Source organism: Zosterops lateralis (assembly GCF_965231275.1).
Source record: "Zosterops lateralis genome assembly, chromosome: 3".
Lineage (NCBI taxonomy): Eukaryota > Metazoa > Chordata > Aves > Passeriformes > Zosteropidae > Zosterops > Zosterops lateralis.
In genome coordinates, this window is record NC_139764.1 from 66,374 (window position 1) to 92,519 (window position 26,146).

The following is a 26,146-nucleotide window of genomic DNA, read 5'->3' on the forward strand; positions in this document are numbered from 1 at the left end:
GGGGAAAAAAGAGTAATTTCACTGTACACACACAAGCTACCAGGTGCACTGCACACAGTTTGGGCACACTGACTGCCTGCAGCTTCCAATCCCATATTCTGTGCTCAGAACCATTGTCTAACAGTGTAACTTCCCAGGGATGGTGAGAGGTCTGGAAAAGTAGCTTGGAGGCATCTTTTTCCCTGCCAGCATGTCCTTAAGAAAATCTTGGAACTTAGTTTTCTTATTGACAATCTTTCTAGAAATTGCCTGTGCATTTCTAATCATTTAGAGCAACTGCCACCCCATAATAATGAACAAAACAGCTGTCCCAGCACCTATTTTCTACAAAAGAATTACACAAAGAGATTCCAAAGGACTGCAGAAAATGACTGGGTGCCTGCTTACAGTCTCATCTGACATCAGGAGTCCTTCAGCAAACATGCAAGAGACAACCTAGAGATATTTCTTGGAACTGAAACAGTTCCTTGCTGTGATTTGAAAAATAAGGCTATTCTCCCTATTTGGCTGTGGAGTACTGTCAACAAGGCTGATGTTTGTGCTCCTCAGTTATGAGAGGTAGCTGAAGTGTGTTGCAGAACTGAGAGGTGATTCCTGTCACTGGATGACCCTGGTAATTGCTGGGCAAGACAAAAGGAAAACACATTGTCACTGCAGCTGATCGTTCATTGCCTAAAGATTGCCCTAAAGGGAAACTTCTGCCCCAGAGGAAGAGAAGGAATGGAAACACCAACACCTCCAAGAGGACAGCGTTAGCATCTTTCACTGGAAGTGATGGATATTCTGAGGGATGTGATCACGGTAAGTTAATACAGTGGTCAGAAGCACCTGTAAATTTTGATGGCTCCCTAAAGCAAAACCCTGCCCAGCAAGGCAGCCACTGTGACCCTGGCACATACTTAACAGTGTCATCTTTTAAAAGCTGCACTGGTAAGTCCTACTGCAGCCTGGCTTTTTGGGATGTCAACTGTTCTCAAAATAGGCAAGGAAGTGAAGCCAATTTTCAGTCCAGTAATAGTATTTTCAATCCAGTAATTGTACCACAAGTTTAAATTACACAAATCCAGTTTATGAAGGCTTTGATAATTTTATGCCTATGCATAATAAAGCTTATGTTCTCAGCATTAGCAGCAAAGAAAGCTATGACCTATTTTACACCAAATATTCTCTTCCATGTACAGAAATAATAAACATGAGAAATAACTGGGGAGTAATCTAGCCACAAATCTGCCTGTAAAAAGAAATGCTAAAGAAATACTTCCCGGTTTATAGAAAAGGTTTACTATGTATCAGACAGTATTGCAACATTCTGCTGCACTCATTTCACATAAATCCACATACTTTATGTTCTGTATAAATATCTCATTTACCTTAAAAAAACTTCCTCTTTTGTCCATACAACGGGTTTTCATTGTCAAAGACGACATCTTCCCTGAGAAGACTCCACTGTATGCCTTGATCTCCTAAAAGCAGACACATATTTGTAACGGTTAGTCCAGTCTGTAGGAAACTCCTCTGCAATTCTAAGCCACAGAAACAGTCACAAGTCTTCTGCCAAACGTTTTCCATCAACAAGATGGCCAGCAGTCTGCACAACAGACTTTATTTTCTGCAAGAGTCCCTACATATCCCTTCAGTCCATTATTTTTCCATAAATTCAAAAAGACTTCAAAAAGACAGTGCTATTCAGAGTTTTCTATCTCTCCCTTCTTTTCACAGCTGATCCTGTAGCTGTGACTAGACTTTAATGTGCTCATTAAAAAGGAATGCTAAAACATAATGATTGCTTTCTTTGTTTACTTGACCTCAGTCTGCAGTACAAACAGAACAAAATGTTAGATGTCATTACAATCTACTGTCAAATATTACAGTATTAGCAGGATTTATCAGGAGGGGAAGAAACAGTTTAAAGTCACCTACAAGGGAGAAAACACTCTACCGCTAAAGTAAAAACCAACCAACAACAACAACAAAAAAGCTCAAACACCCCCCAGAAAAGCTCCTTCAGGTTTTAAAAATACAATTGAGTCATATTCAAGTCAGGAACTGAAGATGAAGTTAGTAAGACGCTCCATTTTCTGCTATCAGGTAAACAGTTCAACACCCAGGACAATACACTAATGCATCCATCACTTGAGGAATATCAAAAGGGTGATCTCCATCTGAAAGTAGCAGACTTCCTCTAAAGTCACAACCAATTCACACCAGTAATTTGTGAATCAGGTTCTAACTAAGCAGGAGTCAGTTTTATGGCTAGAAAGTCCTCCTAGGATTTTTGCAGGTGAACTATAATTGTATTTAAACAGCCTAACTCTTCTCCTTACCCACGTTTTCCAACTATATAGCAGTGAGTTATGTTGGAAGTTTCAGCTACCAAAAGGGCATTTAATGGAAGTGCAAAACATTATAGAGTAGAGATAGAGACACAGCTTTTAACTTGATACAAGGAGAAATTAAAATAAAAATGGCTGTCAGCAGCAGTGAAAACCAAATTTAGTGGTGTGGCTGCAGAGGGACAGATAACGTTGACAGGTAAAAAGCCAAATTTGACACATACCCCACACCAAACACATGCATGATTCTGCTTCCCTCTAATGCCTTATGAGAAAGAATAGACACGGGTAAGGAAGATCAAGGCAAAAAGAGGAGCTTAAATGAAAAAAAGGGTTAAATGAAAAACCTCAGCAAGCAAAAGTACATGAGAAAACTGAGAGGTACAAGCAGAAGAAAATAAGTACTTCAGTTTTAAGATGTAGCAGGACACTTTAAATAGTCCACCTTGTTTCCAGAGATTCTACCACAAGAGCACTAGAAGAGGCTACATTTTTCCACTAGGATTCTGGTTTAAAAGCAGCCATGCCAGGAAGCTCAGGAACCTGCCTGTTTTCCAGGCAGCGTTTGCAGACTTTGAAGGGTGAAAGAAAATTCCAGAATTCTGCATTGTTGTGAAAATCAAACACTAGGGGATGAGCAAGAAAAGACAAAAAACAGTGCTGGGAAAACTTTCTTCCTAAATTAGTTTATTTAAAGGATATGCTTCTGGTGAAGCTCTGAAAAATTGTGAACTGTGTTTCTTTACCTAGAGGTGTGCCTAAATAACGTGACAGCACTAATCTCATAAGAAATAATGTTCAATGAAGTGGGTGCTTTTGCAGATGTTATTAAATGAGTTAAGCTCTTGCAGGTGTTATTCAATGAGTTAAGTTCTATCTCCTCATTTGCCACATACACAAGGGTACAGAGCAGTTGTTCTCCTCTGGAGAGCATAAGAAATTGTATTTTTTTTTTAAAGTCTTCTTTAGACCAATTCTGAAAAGAAAATTTGCACCTTAAGAGTGTTAAGGTGGAGGGAGACTCAAGAAACCCAAAAAAGTATTAGAATAAAACATCAATTTTCCGAGTTGATCCTATTCCCTTAGTTACAACACCAAATTAAATGACACAGGAAAAAAAACCAAAGATTTTAAAGGAATTACATTAGAGGGTTATGAATGAGATCCTGCAGTTGTCTGTTCATCTCCAGTCTCAGTCATTAGTCACTCTATTTGCAAACAACAACCTCTTCAGAGGAAACCTCATGGGTTAAATGTTTTCTTCTTCAACTTAACCACAAGGATGTCTGCATGCAATCCCATTACCAAAATAACACCATGCTGGGATTTTTACATTCTTCACTCAAACATACACAGGAAGGAAAACACACAAATACACAGTTTTTGCCCTACAAAGCGTGGTATGACTCCAGTCAGAAGAAAGCCCCAAACAAAACCACTGCTTATTTCACTTGTAAGAGGTTCTGGAGGGCTAAACTTCTTCATAACTTCTATTACTGTCACTATTTATGCAACATTACTGCTATCTGTTATCTCCAAGTTTCAGCTGGGCCCTCCTCAGCTTCACACAGCCAGTGAATCAATCCCCACCACCTTTTGTGGTTACAATGTAATTTCAAACGAATTTAGAGTAACTTAAACAAAGTTTTATGGTTAAGAGAGTTTTAGTATTTCTGACTAAAATCAGCACAATGGGAAATACTGCTGGGCTTGTGTTGGTTGGGAAGGGTTCTTCTGGTGCAGATACATCTTTTTCACCATCCAATACACAAGACACAGGGCTCGCTGGTAAAATGGATGGCCAGGCTGGGTGCAACACCCCAATACACATGGGAACGAGCTCCTACCTCAGATCCGAGAGGTACCTCCACATCATGCAGAAACAACTGCAGAAAAACAAACCTACTGTCAGAAGGTTTCATTTCTCTACACAGCTGTGCACATCTGATGCTTACAGGCTAGAAAACCACTGCTCTGAAGCTGTCCTTGTTGACTTTGGACTGTATGAGGCCGTTAGAAACAAAAAATCTCACTCCTAAGATTGGGAAGCGAGGGGGGGAAAGTCAGCAAAGCGCGTCATCTCCTGTACCTACTGGAGAGAAGCCTTTTCTCCTCCTCCTGTGTTCCAGGAACTGAGGCAGAGGGCCCAAACAGATTCACCCAGACACTGCCTAGGTGCTGCCTGCTCAGAAACCCACCTGGAAATGTCACCAGGCTGGAGGAGCCAGCTCACTGTGTGATTCCCGGGGCCTTTTGCCTGGGCCATCTGGAGGGAAGCCTTCTCTGTGTCCCAGTGCTTTGTCCCAGCTCTCCGTGGGCAGCAGGTGCCAGATGGTTCCTATCCCCAGCACTGCCTTCCTGCTGCTCCCCACATCCAGGATGGAGCTCTCCTGTGCAACCGGCAAGATGGGACAGGGAGAAGGCATGATCTGTCTGCTTGGCAAATTTCTCTCAAGTCCAATGCTACTGCAGGGATGCTCATGTCCATGCAAGCTGTATGTTTCAAAAAAACAGGTGCCTTTCATCTTTCTTCCATTCCTTTCTTCTGCTGGTTTTCATTCACATGAGAATGCCAGAGCACCTTTCACATGCTTGTATGCAACCTGGCTTCTGACTCCTCATCAACACAGCTCCTACTTTACTCCCTCTACTGCAATTTTATTTGATTTTTTTTGTATGTTCTTATATTTAACTGTATTAGAGCCAATGACCACCTCACTGGACTTTTCAGGATCCTTCCCTTTAATCCTCTCATTCCAATCCCACTTTTACAAAGCAAAGCATCCCATTTTCTTTAGCTGAAAGCCCTAGCAAAGATGAGACTGTCTGTCTGTATGCCTCCCCTGAGCTCAGCCACAGCAATCTGAGGAATGTATGAAGTCCCTGCCCACAACCCTCCTTACCCAAACTCTGTTCAGTTTCCTAAATAATCAAGGGTATCCAACTGCACCAGCTTCCTGTTCTTTAGTTCTTAACTAGGATTTTTCATCTTTTGGCCAATCTAACAAGACCTGAATGAGAAAAGACTCTAACACAGACAAAAAGATGGCAGGAAGAGACTCCATGTATGTTACTACTGAAGGAAGAGATCTGCAGCCTTCTTCTTGCTGGCTGATCCACAGAATTATCACTTTTTTCCCTATATTTTAAATGTAAGTTACCCCACTTGTTATAACCCGTATTATTAAGTTGGCTTTTTGCAAATACTAAAATGAATACTATATGTAAAATTGAACTGTATTATGTTTTATTAATAGAGTTTAGAAAGGTGATGAATGTATTTTCTAATTGTAACATAGTAAAAACACTAGGGTTTTTCTCTTTGTAATATCTAAACTGACTAAACCAGAAGAACACAGAGTGAGAAGTTCCTTCTACATTCTTGAAATTTATAAGATCGAGACAGTGGTGAAACAAAGGCTATGAGAGAGAGTTCATTGATCTTCTGGTATCAAAAAAACTACGGGGAGCCAACTAGGACTTTTAACTAATAAAATGTGGATTTAGTACAATGGGCCAAGTTTCAAAGGAAGAGGGGCCAAAAACCAAAAGGACATCTGGACTCAAGAAAATGGTTGAATCATGCATTAGGGTCTATTGAATACATAACACAGTGATCCTTAAAAATAGAAGCTTGAAAGGGTGAAGGTGTGCTGCTGGATGGCTTTACGTCAGGCACCCTGGGCCAAGAAACTTTTGTTTTTCTGTCTCCCAAACTGTCTATTTTTTATTTTTTTACTAAACTTATAAATTTTTCTAAGAGAGTGGAACTCATTTTTCACACCACTGAAGAAGTCTGCCATCTTTCATTCTCCACCTGTAAAGGCTGTGCAATCACTGACCACAGACTCTCATAGAAACTACCTCAGGTAAATTAAGAAAGGGTTTTACTCTTCTGCAGCCAAGAAAACACATGAGAAAATATCAGTCCAGACCTTAAGTATGAGCTGGCAAATGTCAGCTGGTGTCAGAGGCTAATGCTGATTGCTACCTGTCAGTGCGTATCCTTGGCCAGCAGTGGGGTACAGCTGGAATACAATCCCTACTGCCTCATAACAGAAAAGCATGGAAGCTAGGTAGAAGCTACTACAGAGGTATTTGTAAGACCTATGGTGAATTAGCATCATATTACAACCAATTTTTACAGCAATTTACAAATACATGCTATTAAAACAACTAAAACCAATTTGTTGAACCCATTTTCTGGTGGGTTAAAGTGGAAACGAGAGATAAGAAGGATAAACACATTTTACTTAACTTTAAAAAGTAAAAAAAACCCACCCTGCTCAAATGCAACTCTACACTTGACAATATGCCAAGAGATATACACAGTGCTTCATATTTTCAGCAAATGTAATCATCCTCATGCAGTTCATTTTCCTGTTCTCCTAGCGCATTTGCCAGTCCCTGGGAGCTGTGCTCATCTCTAACCTACAAAGCTCTGGTTTGTCCAGTTACTCTGACCTTATCTGAATCTTGGTAAAATTAAACTTTTCCTTTTGAAAGTATTTCCTCTGAGAAGCTGACTGCAAACCTCCTTCCAGGAACACAGATACAACTGAGCACAGTATCACTTTGAAAATCTATCAAACAAGCCCTTCAGTCTGCAAACTATCACTGGTGCCAGGATCTGGCAGACCTCTCAACTCAAATGTTGCATTGTGTTAACACAGCTGTATCCACAAGCAAAATGCGAGGGCATTATGTAAAAAGAAATTCTAATTTCCATCATTCTTCTGGTTGCAGAAAGGGTTTACAGTCCTTAATTCAAGAAATGCAAGGGCACATTACTTGCAGAAAACAAGATATAAAGCAAAAATGGCAAGTCACTCTTTACACACTGGTAGATTTTTGTATTTTGCCATTTTATTTAAAGAGTTTAAAAAAACCTTGAAAGTGACAAAAATTCCCTTACCCTCCTTTTTCTTCAAGCACTCTTTATACTTTAAATCTTTGCTACCTGAACATAATGTGTTTGTGTGAGCTGCTACCCTGAGGAAAGCCACCAGTATGATGTCAGTGAGTACTTCTCAGTCAGTATTTCAGCCCTCACGTAAAAAAGATTTTACAAAGATAGATATTCCCTACACGTGTAGGCAGATGAGCCATGAGACTGTTTGCAATTCTTTTCCGGAAACAATACTGTCCCTATAAACTGCAAAGGAAACATAAATATGCAGATCTCTGAACTTTTCAAAGGCAATGAGGGGGTCACAGGTAAACTGTATCAATGCAGCTTATCTCGCTTAACATAACAATGCTGTTAAATCACAGCCACCTCTCCAAGCAGGACTTCACCTCAGCATTAAGCCACTGCGTACCAGCCAGTTTTCAAGCAACTGTCACCCAGACAGATCGATTTTCAGGGGCTGTGATCCAGTCTATGCATCAGTCATGGCATAATTACTGGAGTCAGCCTAAAGTGGGAACATCACTGCCAGGCTTATCCACTGATCTTTCTACATACGGTTTCAGCCAGTTATCACTCCAGCCTCAACCAATTTTTTGCCTGCAGGCCTATTTTTTCCCCTTGATTCCAGAACCTATTCGCTGGCAGTCTTTTACAAGACTAAAGGATAAAGAGGAGTTATTACTTTGAACTTGTTTTTGCACAGCACTCTCAGGAGAGGCTTTAAGTCCCATCATATTTTGGCCAGATCCACTGTCTCACAGGTGTCTACCCACTTCTTTTATCTACAAAGCCATAAATTCAGAAATGAAAGCATCTGAAAATCCCATCTGAAAAGGGCACAAGAATCCACCTGGCTCTGCTCCCACAAACATGAGCAGATGGCATCACTCTTTCCAGCAGGAGCATACAGTTATGCAAATACTGAGTGCCTCAGAAAAGCCAATCCTTCAGCTTTGCAGATCATGTCATGCTACCAGGAGAGTTCTGTTTGCTCCTAGCACTGCCTCTCTGTACCCCTTCCCAAGTTTCTTGTTCCTCTCTTCCACTAAACAACCTCTTTCTGCTTGTTTCCATGGCATACTTTCCACACTACTGAAAAGGAATAAAACCCCAACTCGTTTCCTCTGGCACAGCATTTAGTTATGGAGGATACTACCAAATCTCTTATAAGAGAATGATTGTTGATACATTCATGTCTTGTTTTGCCTCTGGAAATGTCAGAGAAATACATTTAGGAAGAGATCGACGTGGATTTGGATAGCCTTTCAAAAGGTTTCTATCCTTCCCAAGTTCTCTGGCCTAGATACCTCACAAAAACTAGCGTTTCTTGAGGTATTTCTGTAATTTCCACTTACTATTCCTGCCAAAACCACTGAATAATAAAAATGAAAACTTTCACAAGTGTTTTCAAATGTCTTTTAAAAGTTTAATGTAAAGCTGCACTTCCTGAAAGAAGCAAGAAAAAGTAACTGCTTGAATTACAATGTTAGCTTCATGGTCTTGAGAAACTCCAGAATTCATAGTGACACTTTAATGCAAAGGGACATGGGTTCAGCATCTGCATCTAGATGGGCATGCACAAGACAACCACCTGCTTGGCTTGACCATATTTTGCCTTATTTTAGGCACCTGGGAAAAGCATCTCTCCCCTCTACCATGAAAGCCAGAGAAGGATGAGGGTTTCAGTGCTCAATTCTTAGCTCTTACCTCCTGAGTCAACAGAGGCATCAAAACAAAGCTCTGTCCACTCCACTGCCAGACGTGTCAATCCTCCACGCAGCAAGGGGGAAGAAGAGAGCTGACTTGTGATGATTCAGAGAGCCTGAACACTTCTATCTACTCACATATTTCCATGATCATAGAATTGTAGAATGGGTTAGATTGGAGATCTAAAAGGGTCTCATACCAGCCCCCTGCCATGGATACACTATTCCAGGTTGCACCAAGCTCTGTCCAACCTAGCTGTGGACATTTCCAGGGATGGGGCAGCAACAGCTTCTCTGGGCATCGTGTACCAGGGCCTCATCACCCTCACAGGGAAGAATTTCTTCCTAATACCCAATCTAACCTAAACCAAGTCTTCGTCATTTTGAAGTCACTCCCCCTTGTCCCACTTAAAACATTTCTCCCATGTGGCAGAGTATTATGTACATCAAAGTTTGTGCCCATTTTGCTCAGTGCTTCCAGAAAAGTTTCAGCTGATTTCCAATAAGAGCAATTCTCTTCTCAGAGAAGGGAAACACAAATTCATTTGATAAATTCTTTTTCACATAATTCATTGAAAAGAATTGCATTTGTTTACCCAAAGCAACACACAAATGGGGAAAAAAAGGCAGACAGATCTAAAAGTTGTTTGATCTTAAAAGTAAATAAGAGACATAGATTGTGAGACAGAAAAGTTATCTTAAAAGAACTGCAAAAGCTGTGATTTTTTTAAACCCCAAATATCTTTTAGGCTTTTTACTACTAAAAAAGTAAGAAAAGAAAATGTTAAATAACTTGCACATCATGAACAATGACAAAATACCGCTTCTTTTAATTCTAATGCAATAGCATTTTCTAGTTATGTTTGTTGCATCACCAATATGCTTGATAAGTATCTCCTTGTAAGAAAATAACTCCTTATAATAGTAAGCAACAGTTTCATTATTCCCTATGAAACATTTTGCAAAGTAGACTGCTGCTCAGGAGGCAGCCAATGCCAAAGAAACTACATCCTGCATTTCATAGAATCAACAGAAAGAATTCCACTGATGGCCATAATTAGTGGAATGAGTGCAGCGTTGGCCACTAAATGGTGTGCAAGAAGAATCTGTAAGATCAGGAGCCCCTTAGGCTGTTACTCCAAGCTCCATTTAAAAGCTGGTGCTGTGTATCTCAGCTGTGGAGTCCTTTGTGCCATTAAAGGAATTTCCAAGTGCCTTGCCTTGGAAAAGTGAAGATTAAAGATACCCCTCCCAGGTGTAACCAAAGGCTTCTCCCCTAACGGATCCTTGCAGACAATGTGCAATCTACTCTCTGGGTTTCCAAGCCCATCACCCACCCCATGGTATCCCCTTTCCCCGTTTCCCCGTTGGCTATGGGACCTGGTGTGCAGTTTACTGTCTTCCCTATGGCCACTTGTCCCCTGCCCTGCCCCTTGTACCACCCACGAACCTGAGACCCTGTATAACTGAGAAGAACCACACATTCTCCCTCTTTTGCTCCGGATTCAACTTCAGCTCATGGAATAAACGCTTGCTGGAAATCGATCTGGGGCTGGGAGCCTTCTACATCTCTACTGAGCTGGCCTTGTAATGTGCGTGGTTGTGTGAGCTTGAATTGCTGCTGGAATTCTCCTCAAGCAGTTTCTCCACGGAGAGGCTGACTGGGATATAGAAAGGCCGTGGCTGCACTCCGAAAAGACACACTGTTACACTCAGCTTCAGCACGGGCTGAGGCATCAGGGCAGTGATTAACCAGGGAATGAACACCCCTCTCTTTATTCTGATGTTGTCTCTATGCTCATCTTCCTCCTTATTCGAAAGATAATATGTAAATTGTACCACAAATCTAATGGCTTAGCTAGTAACTAAAGAACCAGATCATCAGAAATGCACTACAATACTTGGCACCTTGTTTTCCTGGATAGCTCCCAGTGAGAGCAGTTGCTCATTTCTAGTACACAGGCTGCTCCTCCTCTGAGCAGAGTGAGCTAAGTTAAATATAGAGTACTTTATTTCAGCCAAGTTCAATGGTAAAGGCTAATATTTGAATTCCCTAATCAAAACTGTTAAGAAGTAATCACCTGGGACTCTTCTCAGTTTAGCTCCTAGCATTAGTTAGGAATAATTTCACCCTTTCTTCTTTATTCACATTTTTAGCATATTACATGAAATAGTAATTTTGTGGACCACAAAAATTCAGGCTTTGTACCTTTTTCTTTCTTTTTTTAAATTCTGTTATTAAAGTTTTCTTTATATCCTTTAAAATTTTGAGTCTGTTTTACTCTTCTCCTAACCCTATCTCACAACAGAAAAAGAATAAATAATTCTAGTAGGTGCATTAGTATTTAGCCAACATTAGACCCACTACATTAATTTGTACATTAACTGAGAAATCTCAAATTAGCAAACCTGAAACCACTATAGTCAAAGTTCACAGGTATCAAGGAGACAAATCTAAACAGTGTGGCATCATCTTTAAAAGACAAAGATGTTTTGGGATTTGAGGAAGCATATGTGCCCTCTTTGTCTTATGCACAGTCCAGAATTTCCAGCGGTTAATGCACTCTCATGATTTAAGAAATGTGCCTCACATTTAGTGACAACTTTGATGTGTAATTAGTTTCCATTCCCCACGACAATTGAGAACAGTACTGCCCTATATCAGAGTGTTTTCTCAAGGAGTGAAGCACTTGCAGTGACAATTCCAGACACTGCATTGATGGGGGTGAGAGGAATGACAGACTCCTCTTTACAAACAGGCAGTGGGGTCTGCTGGTAGATAAAACTAGCACTGAGAGATAAAAGAAACAATGGGAAGGATTACACTGACTGATGAATGGAAAAGAAGATACTTGCCTTTAGAAACAAACCATAGGTTTGCTGATAAATGAAACTGGATATTGAAAGATGAACGAAACAATGAGAAAAACACATAAATACCATTAGAATTAAAAAATTAAAGGAGGAGTTATACATTAAAGGGGAATTTTAGGTATTAGGCACTCCAGGAAGTCTGTAACTCTAAAGTATCTCAGCCAATGGGGAAAAAGACAGAGAAAGGCAGCCGGGGAATTAGAAGAAATAGGAGGCTGCGTCCTCCCCAATTTAGGAGACCCCAGGGGAAATGCCCCATGGCTTCCCCCTTTATTCAAATAAAGTAAAAGTGTTAAAAATGGGTGGAGATAATATTTCTCTCCTTAAAATGCCTTTATTCAGCTCTTACAAGGGTGGCTTGAGGGACGGGCAGCCCTTCTGGGTTCACCCTTGAGGAGGAGGATCCTGGTCAGCTTTGCAGTCTGAAGTTCCTGCAAAGCTGGGAACTCTCTCCTCACCAGGGGTCTAAGGAGTTCTTGTTTTTGTCGTGTCGGTTTGGGGTCCTGCCTTTTCTTGGGTACTTTTTAGGTTACAGCGAGTTACAAAACATTGTTCATTAATACTTTAGGGTATACACAGTTTAGTACTGTCTTTTGTGGGTTTAAATTTTACATTGATCTGTTTTTATAGGGGTTTTTTGGTTTTTAAAAAGAGTCCCAGTGTACACCGGAGTTTTTAATTTACATGTTGATGATACGGGGTCACCCCAGGAGGGGTTATTTCGCAATCGGCGCTGCAGCTCATAGCGGGAGTCGGGCCAGGGTCTGTCGGGACGGCTGCGTGGCGGCGGCGGGCACTTTTGCTTTTGGTTTTACTCTGGCAGGAGCGGCACGGGTCGGGCTGGCTCGGCAGCCCAGGAGTTTCACGGCAGGAGAGCGGGGACGGGACGTCCCAGCCGCGCTGCAGCGCGGGAGCAGGCCAGGATCTCGGGGGCAGGAGGGGGCAGCAGCACTGGAGCCACGCGGACTCTCTGTGCGGGCTGGGAGCAGCGGCGGTGGTGGGAGCATGGGTCCAGCAGCGACTGCGGGGGCATGCAGCATGGCTCTGGCAGCAGCGGCGGGGGTCCGGGAGCAGTGTGGGAGCGGGGCTGGGCTGGGAGTCGGGGCGGCCGCGTACACGGCGGGGGAGCAGGGACAGCTGCGCGGGCTCCGGGAGCAGCGGCGGGCCGCCCCATCGGCCGTGCCATGCCAGAGCGGTGGCGGCAGTGGGCGTGGGCAGTCGCTTTTGTGTTTGGTTTTTCTGGCGGCTGGGGTTCTGGCGGCGGGAGCCGCAGTGCCGGCAGCTGTTCCACGGCAGGAGGGGTCGGGCCGGCAGCGGTGCCCTGGCAGCGCTTCATGGGCTCTGGGAGCCGGGCCGCGCTGGCCCAAGGCGAGCGGACTGCTCGGGGGGGGCGGGGGGGTGGCACGCCGGCAGCTTTTGCTTTCGGTTTCTTCGGCGGCTCGGGGGGCACTCGGGCAGGCACGGGGGCTTTTCTCTCCTCCGGCTGCTTGAGGGGTTGCGGTTTTCAAAGAGCCCCCCCCCTTTTTGCCTACAAAGGTGGCTTTTCATTGTTACATTACAATTTAAAATTATAAACATTTAAAACATTAATACACTTATTATACAATAACTAAGGGTTTTAACACTCTAAATTCAACATATATGTACTTAGGAGCCTTTTAATTTTCATTTTCTTCAAAAGGACTCCTCTATCTCCTTTTGAGACATAAATCTCTGGTGTTTGTAGATTAATTTTCCTAACAGGGGCAACCCACAGGAACCCCTCATTAGCAGGGGGACATGTGCAGAGGAAAGAAAGGTGTGACCAGAGGAGGGGGACAAGGTCCCAAGCTCATGAACAGCCTGAAGGGAGGGCTGGACTAGCTGAACTCTGCAAGTCCCTTCCAACCTCTGGTTTTTACAAAGAAAGGAAGAGGAAGAAATGGGGAAGTGTGTGTTTGGGAGGCTAGGTATTATTTTCGGTGTGGTTTTGGCTTTTTTTGTTTGCTTCTTTTGCAATACCAAGGTATCAGAGGAAAAGCACGAATTTTTCTTACTCAGTTCCACACAGGGATGGGAGCCCTCCACCACTCCAAAATCCACTTTTACGTTTCATCACACAGGAATTGCTCAATTTCCATAACTCAAAAGGAAGCACTAAGTAAAAAAGTGTAATATCAGCTTAAATAATTAATAAATAAGACTTTTAACTTTGTATTTATTATCAAATGACACACACCTGAGCATACACACAAACACAAACTGGGTGAAAAAGCATCTAAACTTGGAGCAAACAAATTAATGTACTGTTGGAGCTACATATCAACAGGAGGAATAAAAATCTGGATGTATGTTTTTTACAGGGTCAGCTTGACTAAACAAACCACAACTATTATTTATCTACCACTGGAAAACATTTAAAAATACCCTGGGCAGCTCACCTCGTCAGTGATATGCAAAAATTTATCCAAGTTTAAACAAATGGGGAAAAATTGCAGTGATTGAACCTGATTTTTTGCCTCCTAAAGCATGTACACTTGGTGTTATGAGTCAAGCTAGTGTGAAACCACTGAAATTCTTGGACCTTGAAAGGATCCATTTTTAAGCTGCTCATTTAAGAATGCGTAGCATCCCACATCCTGAACCACACCAGATCAGCACCAAGTGACTAATCTGAAGGCACTCCAGCTGCAGGGGTGGATTTGCTTTCTGTTCAATAACAGCTTTATTTGCATGTCATTACTTATATTTGCACTAGTGCTTTCTGACCAAGAGGTTAATGTAATCCAAAAGACAGTACAAGGAAGATCACATGCAAGTTTTTGTGGTCATGCTGTTTATTTTAAACACCTGGACATCAGACATAATAATGGATAGTTTGCTTCTTTATTCACTCAGCACTCACTGCTACTTTTTGAAGAATGCTGTTGATTGCTTTAAGAAGCACTTCTTGTAGTACACTTCCAATACGGTTCCCCACCCTTGAGGGTGCACAAACAGGAAACCATGAGGCTGAGTACCAAGTAGAAGATTTATTTCTCAATCAACAAAAGAAAATATTTTCACTAGAAAAACTTTAAAAGATGTCTTGGCCAATTTGTTTTAGTTTAGGCACAGAAGAGACTCGAAGAAAATTTTGCATTAATTAAACCAGCGTCACTGCTGTCCACATAAGGATCATCCATGTAATATACTTCTGTCTATACCAGAGTCTTCACTGCCCTAACCTAGCTTGGATCCACTGGAATGAACTGGAATGATAAGCTGCTCACTGTAGAAAACTTGCATCATTGCTTGTCTTGGCTGTGGGGACAGGCTTGGGAACCGGGGTAGCCCCACTAGGGACTTGACACCTTCTGCACCAGCACAGCACTGCTAACCTGTATTACGTAGAGGGAATGCCACCATCAGGCTCAGAATGCTCTAGAAACACACTCACACTATACAGACTGGAAAAAGCAGACTGAGCCACGAATGTGTGCCAGCTCACTCCTGCAAAAGTGTGCCAACACAGCAAGCAGGACACACCCAAAGCACAGGTTCTCACTGTCCTTCCTGTCAGCTGTGCCATACACACTTCACAGGAGATAGAACGCCTACACTTATTTTGTGTAACTAGGAGGTTAAAAACCAAACCAAAACCACAAATCAAATCCCGCAGAGAAAATCTCTGTTTGCACAGTCTGTTTCTTGCCTGTTAGAGGATCTGGTTGGGGCAGAAGGGAGGCATGAATAGGGCAATATAACAGTTCTTCAGAACCAAGTGTGCAGATAGCATAGCGCATGGTATCGCTCCTACCTGACCTATGTGGAAAAATCAGGAGGTCATTTTAAATTATCAAAAATCATTTCAGACATTTGTACATTCCTCATAATGATCAGGTATATACGACTGGTTATACAGAGTGATTGTTCTATAAAATCCATGCACAACTTTGACCAACTATGCTCTGAAATATGTTTTCTTTTTTTTTTCATACAACTACTGAACTACTGCTTATCTGCAGAACTGGGGAGTTGGAGGGATTCACCTTGGAGATGTTTTCTTTTTGGGAGACAAGGGAGTTTCAAATATTTAGAATCTATTCTAATCTAGTCTTAAATGTTTCTCTTCCATCCTATTTCTTTATGGAAAAAAAATAAACAGTGAAAACAAGGTTATGACACACAGCACTGAAACCCAAGAAATTCAAAACTGATGGCTGTTAAAATATCTGTCTCAAGTTAATTCCACTCCTCTTCCTGTTTTCTATACATGCACCATGGGACAAGCAATGTGAGCCCCAACCAAACTTTTTGGCTCAGGTCCCAACCTGTGTAACTTGGAAGTCACATAAGCACAGGTCACCCTTCCTGTCCTCGTGGTGTTCATCTTGATCCTCCTTCCAAGGACAACTGTTTCCTCAGACTTCTCCCTGCAACTCTCCTCCCTCTGATAACCCCATCACCTACTGTCACAGCTGACTTGTAAATTCATCAGCAGTGAAAAGGTTACTGCTGCTTTCCCAACCCTCTTCCCTTTTCCCATCACTAGCACCATCCTCTTATTCTGCTGCTCCTGAGCAGCCCAGACTCCCCTACCACAGCCCCTACACCCAGCTTGCCTTCGCTCTTGCAGCTGAACCCCTGGGGATGAAGCCTCACAACTTCGCCAGCTTCCTTCCCTGAACCTCTGAAGTTCTCACCTAACCCAGTCCTCCTGCTTTTCAGATTTCACTGTTTTGTACTTCCTACTAAAGCTTCTCTCCTGTTCTACCCCTTTTTCCCAAGCCACTTGCATAAGCATCCCAGACAGGCAGGATTTCATATTCACATAATCATAGAACAAGTCCAGGTTGGAAGGGGCCCTAACGATCATCTAGTTCCAACCCCACAGGCACAGGGAGGGACACCTTCTACTATCAGGTGGACACCATGTACATTCCACAACACCTTCACTTTGGGCAAGTTTGAGCAGCCTTCTCATCCCTTCCCCTTCTTCCATCACCCTTGTATTTAAGCTGGACCAAGATCATCACACCCTAGTTAACTCCCCATCTGCTTCTTTTCTCCAATCCCTCAAAAGGCCAGGACACATACAGCACACAGATAAAGAGGAAGGAATTGATGCCACAGCACCAGCTGGCTCTAACAGTAAGGAGAACAGCTTAAAGCCTCCCCCAGACTGTCTTCTTGCAGACTAGGAGGAATTAAGGTCCTCCCTAAGTTTTGGGATGAGCACTTTTCCCTCTAGCTTCTTTTTGATCCCCCAGCTGAATAGGGGATATCATCAAAACCAAAGTTTCATTCCTCAGCAGTATCAGCAGTCACATCAAGACTCATTTGATTAGAACTAAAAAGTTTCTCCTTACTCACTGGATTAATGAGTTAATAGAAACACTAGCAGGGGAACTCCTGAAGGAAGAAGCGTAGGTGTTTAGCTCTTCTCTGTTAGTTTGCTTGTGTAAACAATTTATTTTCCCTCTCCTGGGACACTGTTTTGAAATAGGCTTTTTAAAAGGCAATAAACCTCATTTGTTGAAATGGTGAAACTGGGTCTAAGTACTGCCAAAAGCAAAGTATTCCAAACACGTTGGTGACTCCACATATTTACTGTACTGAGAGGTTACAATTTGTACATAGGTCAGACAGAGTCTGTTGGTGTCATTTTTCTTCTTTATGATCTGAACCAAATGCAATCAAACCCAGAAGATAAGGCAGCAGTCAGGTGACAGGCTGTTTCCCAGGTTTAATTCCTGCTAACACACTGGGACCACAAGATTCCCTTGACTGCCAGCAACAAACATTGGCCATCACTGTGTATGGTGAGCTTGGACTAAGCGTAGTGAGATACGCTTTCCTTAGTCCTTTTAAAAATGAAAAATTAAATTGTTTAACAGCTAGTAAATTCCATCACTCTCATTCTGCAGATAATAAAGAGGAAGCTGTCAACGGGTGAAAATACTTCTTAGGTTACACAGCACAGTTTCAAGACTTAACACAGCATTCGTTTATTGTTTCTACATCTGGTGCCAGTTAATTTTATACAGCTTATTTGTATAAATTCAACGACATGGAAAAAAACCCCTTCCAGGTCTATCAACCACTCTTAAAATAAATACCAACAAGTCTATCTCTGTTTTTGTACCTCAGCTATGATGTACCACTTGCACAAACACAAACCCATGTCCCTGGGGAGTCACAAATCTCTTGAGCAACTTGACCTGCTGTGACTGAGCTAGGGGAACTCAATCCAGCCTTAAAATTAATCTTTTTGCTCCCAATCAGTCTGCCTTTGTTCCAAAACAACAGCACAAAAGGGCAAATCAAGGAGAAAAACATCTTCCACAGTTTGTGAACCATGACCTCAAGTGTCCAGGATTGCTGTGCTGCATCTCTTCCTACTTGCAAAGTTCTATTCCTGCCTACTGGAGAAGGTGAACATGAACAATGCCCAGCAAGGAGCTGGCATCAGCTTCCCCTCTGCTCTGTCCATCCTGTCAATGATGCCTTAGCCTAAGCTTCCTACCACTGCTTCTGTGTACAGCAAACACTGGCTACCCCATGTTACTGGCACTGTAGAATTCTGCAGCAGGAGCTACTTGTTTGAAACCTGCATGTTCAGTGAACTTCTGGCCACTTCCACTTGTTAATCACTTGATTAGAAATGGATTCCAAGCCCAGCAGCACCTATGAACAGCTGTCATGCCTGTTAGCACCTTGCCAAACAAAAGCACCTCTCTCCAATCTCCTAAAACACACAGTAAATCCACACAGAAACATTGCACTAACACATTTCACACCTACATTAATTACATTATTATACTCAGGCCTGGAAAAATAACAGTTCAATTTGCCATTCTATGACCACCAAGGCTGCAATGTAAGAAATTCCTCCTAAGAAATTTTAATTTTGCCAACTGCCCTAGACATCCACAGGCAAGCCTTGGAAGATCTGACCTTTAAGTGATGACCATCCTATGGGCAGTTTGGAGTCAGCCTAGACCTTCACACCACTGTCTCAAGGACCCAATGGGAAGGACTCGGTGCAGGTGCTTTGCTGAAATGGATCTGTAAGAGGAAGATCTAAGCCTTGCTGTGGTGAATGACTATTTGAAAAGCAGGGAAAAGACCATAGCCTAGGAATGGGTTTAAATAGTCAAGCAGATAACTATGCTGCCTTCAGTTAAAAGCTGGCCAGCTTGAGACAAAAGCATTGCAACTGACAACCAGATTTCTGTGCAAGCAACTAGACAGTGAATGAATATGAGGAAAGAATTCCATAAAATGCTGAAAGAGTCACCCTGCAGGCATTATACACAAACAACTTTGCCAAATTACATGAGCTACTCTTCTTCAGAGTTTGTACATTCAGATTAAAAAGATGTGTACTATAGATGTCACAGACCATGTATACAACCGGTGACTGACAAGGCCTGATGTTTTATCTTTGTTTGCACCACTCCATATTTTCCAGAGTTAAATATGATCTGTTGGCCTGAATTAGTGCTACTTCAAGAAAATGCATCAATCAGGAAAAGCATGAACAGAGAAAAACTGATGGACCATTCATAGATAAAACTAGATATATAGAGTATAAACACTTTGCTGGATGGAAAGTTTACCAGCAAAAGAGCTGAACCTACAATCCACCTTTCTTCAATTTCTTGTCTTTCTAATGCACCAGATTTCAGTAAAACGTTCCAAAGGAAGGTTTCCACTAGCAAAATAAAGGCTGTCTTGCCATTCTGTTGGGCCCAAGGGCATGCCCTGACTTGACACTGGGCAAATGCCTGTAACCAGCATCACAATCCGATACCATCCAGCAAAGGAAATATGCCCACAGACAGAACTGTGCAGGGAACACAGCATCCACCTGCACCTGCATACTACTCCCCCCACTCACTTTCACCTGCACGTGGGAACTGGAAGGCCCAAAAACAAAAACCCCAAGAGTCTTCCCATCATGACTGGGGCATTGCCTCCTAACAGCAGGTTTAATCAAATTGATAAACACAGGCCTTTGTGAAGGAAAACATGGTATGAAACAAATGTCTTGACAATCAAGACTACTTTCTTCACCATTTCCAAGTTAGGGTCTCAGTGCAGCAATCCTCAATTAAACATACTACCCATCTAACCGCAAGGCCCAAGACTTCCTTAGTTTTACATTCTGTACTCCAGTGATGCAGCCAAAAAGCCTGCCAGGAACATTACTGAGACTATGTGAACTTTCTTCTAATCACGATTAGAATACTGATAGTAACTACTGGAAAACAGCTCTATATGTTCCCACTGTATGTTCTTAGAACACACAAAACAATGAAAAGCAACAAACGGACCATCAGTGGAACTGTCACAGTATTATGCACTCCTTGCCCTGAAATAAACCTTAACTGAATTTAGACATAGCTCTCAGGGTGCCATACTAAAAAGGAGAAAAAAAGCAGCTGCCTCCTCCCACTCGCTGTGGAGTCGTGAAAACCATGGTTCTCTGAGACATGGCAAACAGAAAGCCACCAGAAGGTGCTCAATGTGTCTGCCAAGAGAGTACATCACTCCAGCAAGGATCAAATCACACAGGATCCAGCTAAAGCATTTCTCTGGCTTCCAGAGCTGCTGCAAACCACATGGAAATACACCATAGCTATCTCAGTGTATCACCATAAGTGACAGCTAACATATGCCCAGGCATTCATGAAGTCAAAGGATTAAAAAATATTTTCCATATAAACATCAAAAAATGAACCTGTACTATAACAAACCAAATATTTACTTCGGAAGATCATATCTTCTAGCAAAAAATATTGCAATAATGTTAAACAATTAAAGAGACATACTGCAAAACAGATGCTGACAATATCTTTGTAGGGCTTCCTGACAAAGTGGAAGAGCTGTGCATCTACCAGTGTAACAAACATGAACCAAGAATTTTTATGGAACCACTAAACAGAAACTTTGAACTATCCAAACAAAAGATGGCTGCTTGCTTGATAGTGAACTCATTTCTTCTTCTGCTAAAAATTCCAAACACTACAGTTTGCAGAGGATATACTACATAAATGAAGAACACCAACACAAGCTAGAACTGAGCCTTTCTACCTAACTCCTCAAAGATCATTTCCTAATGTTCCAGTTACTTAAAAGCAGTTTACAAAGACTTCAGCAGTAACTCCCAGCCCTAACACACATGCAGAGAAACACTTCAGGATGAGTTTTACTGCACCACACTATTACTATTTAAGTCAATCAAGTTCAAGTTACCAGCACATATTCTACTTTCACCTCCCAAAACTGAATTCTCATGAACTTCCAAAGCAATCATCATTTGAACAGCTGTATCTAGATAGATCTAGGAAAACCAAAGTAAAAATTTAGGGATATGCTGTGGCACAGGTGCATACACAACTTAAATAACGTAGAGCACCCTAAAGGTTCCCAGTGACGCATCCAGACAGTTGTGGCCCTTAGCAAACACCACAAGAACCCTGCTTCCTTCTTCCAAGCTATTCAGTGTGTCCAAAATCTGATTTTTATTCTTGCATTAACTACCAAGAACTCTGTGAGTAAATGATTCCTTTTTAAATGCTCAGCTGTAGCTAAATTAGCTTATTACAACATTTACTGAGGGTTGATATTTCATAGTTGCCAATATCTAACTGCTTTCCTAAGAAATTAGTCTCAACAAGTCATGCAGCACAAAGCAAGCCAAGGCCCCAGCTGGCACAAGGCTGCATATTTATTTTTGTGAATGCTATGTTTTTGGTTTGTGGCTGCATGTAAAAAAAAAAAAAAAATCAGTTAAAAAATCAACTTCTTTGCAAAAGACAGTGAGCAGTTTCCCACAGAAGCAGATCTAAAACTGGCAGCAGGCATCCCCAGCTCTCAGTACAGGTCTTTTTTGATTCCTGAGTTAAAATTATCACAAGGCTCACTTATAGAACCAGCACAAAGCTGGGAGTATATTGGCAGCACCTTGCCACATTGGCTCAGGCACGCAGGTTGGGATGGAACACAACAGCTGTGAATTCTGTCCACTGCTCCACACAGGAGAGACCCCCTCCATGCCACAGCATCTGGGTTTTGCATTGAGGACCTGACTGGGCACCTGCAGGGCACCAAGATAAAAGAGTTTATTTGTAAACAGCATTTCTCCAGGCACTGGCTCCCTGCGCTGCTCTGATCACTCAGTCAGATCCATCTTCTGCCATCCCCACGTGCTCCAAGTCCTCACCTGAATACGGGAGCTGAGTCACTGTTCCCCTCGCTTTCCACATGCTCGCTCTCAAACACATTTAAAGATACGTCTTGGCATGTGCTCAAAAATCATCACCCATTAGAGAAAATATTAAGCAAGGAGGACAAGGCTACAGAATCACAGTCAAGCTAAGAAGGGAGTGTCAGTATATCACAATACACATCAGCATGAAATCACAGCACGTCAGCAATACACATCATGTATGAAAGTAACACCAGTAAGGTTTTGGGTTATTTTCATGTTGCAAGTATGTATGTTTCAACAAAGTCAGCACTGAGGAGCCCTAGAGTTAATTCCTGGAAAGCACAGATTTGTATTTAGCAAATATAAAGTAGAAGCCAAAAAGCATTGTTTTTGATACAAAAAGAAAAGAAAAAGTGTAAAAGAACCATTTAAAAGTATCTAGCTATTGTGGCTTTTTTCTTTTCCCATACAAGCCACTTGTGAGACCTTGTTTAGAGCACTGTATTTAGTTCTGGGCATCTGGCCAGATGACAGGCACATTCTGGAGCTGGTAGAGCGAGGAAAAAGAATAGCTTTGGGTTTGTTTTTTTTTTGAAAAAAGTTCCTCAGAAAAGAGCTGTGTCTGTCTTTAAGCATGTATACATGAGGTTGGGGAGGTGACTTATCTCTCCCCAGAGTCCATCTGTAGTGCCCTGCCAGTTGTAAAGGAGCAATAGCAATTTGCAACAAAAGATTCGTCCTTTAGTTTCTGAATACCATACAAAACAATCCAGCGCTTTCAGACCTCTCAGGACTCCGAAAGACACCACCTGCTTTTGTGCAAAGCAGGGCTTTTACTCTTCAAAGACAGGTTTTAGATAAGACATTTCCCATGAACTTTCATTTACAAGGTTGTCTTGAAAACCCTGTTCCAAGATCAGGAGGAAAACTGCACTTCCCTTCTCTCATCCTACCCTCTCATTATACACAGTGTTCACAGACAGGCCAGAATCCTTCCCAGTGCAGCATCATTACCTGTTTTCTCTCACAATACCCAAAACAAATGGGTGCACTAATTCCACACAGTATATGATGATTCCATAACACAAAATGCTGTTATTCCTGCTAGAGGACTGGTAGGACTCCAGGAACTTCCTTTTGCTACTTTCACTCTACCATGGTGAGATCTTCATACTCCTCTCCCATATTCACGCTGATGGCAGAGTCCTTACCAGCTCCAAAGGAAACAGTATAGCACTAACATACAATAATCTTCAACTGAGCAAATTGTTTAGACCAAAATTTCAGAAAAAACAGAATGAATCTAATGATAGAACATGACTGCAGCTCCACAATTTCTTTTCCTTTATGTGTAGTTTCGCTCTGCTGATCTCAAGGCAGAAATATAGCTTCAGCCATCCTGCAAAATTCTCAATTTTACTTTAAAAAGTAAACAATGGGGGTTTGGTATGCAGGCTCACAAAATCTACATAAGGCAACCAAAAGTTACATGGATAAAGCCAAGCTCTTGGGCCTGATTCAGCATTCACAACAGCATAAATTCAGAAGCAACTCCCTGAAGTCAATAAAGCATAAAACATACTATCAACAGAGGAGAATTAGGCCCACTCTCCTTTGACTAAAGCATGATTCCCAAAAAGAATGGACTTCACAAGTATGAGAGAACCTGAGAATGCTATGCTACATTATTATGTTTTTTGTTTTGCCTGAAAACTTCAGGCAGCAACCCTCAGCTGAAACATCCAGCTAAGAGCAGCTCCATGCAGAGACTCTTGCCCTGCCTGCTCAGGCACAGAGCAACAGTGTGCACTTTACCCACACTTTTCCCAGCAGCACAACACCCAAATGAGAAAAGGACCTGTGCTTTCACACTGCACAAACCTCTGCCTCTGTCTTGCCAGTCACATCATCAGCTGAGACAGGGATGCTTTTTGGGGCAGAATGTCCAGCATGGAGGCAGCCACAGACTGCTGTGGTGCACCTGGCAGGTCCTTCACCACCTTTTATTTCTGCAGCAGCCTTGTAGAACAAGGAGGCAGAGAAACAACTGTGTGTGTTTGCCTTTGTCTACCTACAAAAGTCTTTGAAGCCAAATTAACACAGGCTGGATTACAGCACAGCATGTCTCCCCTGCCAGGTAAGGATCACACAGGGCCTGGACCAAAAGCAGGATCAAACCACTTCAGACTCTACTGCCAAGAATTCAAAGCAGCAGATGCCCTTCCACAAACCAAGTCATGGCTCGCAGCAGCTGAGACAAAAGAAAATTCCATGTCCCTGCCCGCTCTTTCTCCTTGTTCTGCTCCAGTTGCAAATGCTCAGGACTCCTGAATACATATGGTAAGGTGAACCAGAGCACCTCAGCAGATAGCACCTGGGTAACTGCAGATAGCAGAGTATCAGGTACCAGTAATGTCCACAGTAGTTCTAGTCTGGATCACAAGCACCATAAATGCTAGGAAAGCATGCATGACCTCCTTTGTAGCTGCCAGTAATGTGCTCCATGAGAAAACATGAGATAACTGTATTGCATTAAGTGTCTTGATGTAGCATTTAATGCAGCAGGAAAAATTTATTTTCAGTGTTCTGAAGACATGAATTGCAAAACTAGAGCCTCATATCCATCCAATTCATACTAAAACATCTCTGTGTTTTCATACATAGTGATTCAATGTAACACAGGTCACCAAATACTCAGTTATATTTCCAATCCCTCTCCTGATAGGCATCAGTAGTTGAGTAAGTGACTCAAACGCAAAAAAAAGGTAACTGGCACGCTTGACCCTGCCCAGCATTGTCACCACAGCAATTCTTTACTGAAGAATTTCAGAGGTTTTTTGTTTTTGTTTTTTTTTTTTTGAGACACATCTTAAGAAATCTCCAATTGCGTATTACAGGTATGTAAAGCCTCTTACTTTCTTACTCTTAAACCTCTTGCTCTCGAGCTCTGTATGGTATGCCAAGTATTAATTACAGCCACAGGCAAGGGCTACACAACCACAGAGCCTGCAATACATTTGACCACAGAACCACTTTTCTGTGTGTTGCTCCACCAATGTTTGAAGTCACCACGTCTGCAAAGTAAGAGCACGATTTTGCTGCTAATCTCCTTTCTCCTCTTGATACAGTCTCTTAGTGATCCTACAGTAACAATAAACTGTGCCTGTGGTTTAGTGAGATGTTAATAAAAGACCTGAGTCTGTATCTATTTGATATAGTACTCCATCAATCCCTGCTGCTGATGGGAGATTAATTACCTCATTGCTACGAAGTGACAGCCACATTATTCTCCTACATAACAGCAGCTCTTTAACTGCTGTGGTGACAGCGATATGCTTTCTTTTTCAAGGCAGTAGGCCCCTTCTGAAAAAGATTCAGTCACCCTACTATTAATTCAGTCTCTCAGTAACCACTGCTTCAACTAGTAGCTTTAAAAACAACTCAAAAATGCCCCAATAGTTAAGCAGAAGAGTTAGTCTTCTACACCAAGAGCAACAGGAGCCACCCCTCCTGGTCCTGCCAGCCACACACCAGAACACCTGTCCAGCTGCCCATTCACCAAATGCCTCAGCAAGGGTGGGAAGAGGGGACACTGGAGCAGAGTTTCACACAGACACCACAACCAGAGGTGGAGGTGGAGTAAGAGACACTGAGCTGACTGGGAGTGCAACAGGGTGACAGAATGATCTACCACATTCACTCACAAGAGCCCCCCAAGACACAGTATACAGCTGTGCCAGCAGCACGGGCTGCCAAGAAACCCTTCACAGCCTCACAGCCAGCACAGCCTCATCCCACTTCCTCCTGCTGATCTAATTAAATAATCAAATCCTAAGGAACCAGTTGGTATTTCTGGAGCTAAACAGAGCTGAAACTAATATAGAACCTTAATATAGATCTAGCCTGAGGAAAGTCAAGGGCTTGGTTGCATGGCTATACTAGTATACTTTTACCACAATAAAACACAGAATTACTCATGGAACCAGTGCAGACACAGCTGAATTGAAGACAGAGCTGCTGTGGAACAGCAGAGTCACGGCTGTTGAGCCCTTGCCTTTCCAAGCAGTGCCCCATCAGCCTTCCAGCCCCTGCCTAGCAAACACACTCCTCTGCAGGTACCATCAACTGCACTCACCCGACC

General features: G+C 42.3%; 1 protein-coding gene across 5 annotated transcripts in view; it reads right to left on the bottom strand.

The window, feature by feature from the left end:
- RIN2 (Ras and Rab interactor 2) overlaps positions 1-26,146 on the bottom strand; it is a 65,585-nt gene that overhangs the window by 37,811 nt on the left and 1,628 nt on the right. For 3 of the 5 annotated variants that reach the window (XM_083856212.1, XM_083856210.1, XM_083856213.1), the window contains one exon: positions 1,371-1,463. In XM_083856212.1, coding sequence (XP_083712338.1) covers positions 1,371-1,427 — 57 coding nt within the window. In that variant the 5' untranslated portion in view covers positions 1,428-1,463. Of the gene's footprint in view, positions 1-1,370; positions 1,464-4,531; positions 4,724-26,146 lie in introns of those variants that run through there. The other 2 variants (XM_083856211.1, XM_083856214.1) reach the window with 2 other exon arrangements.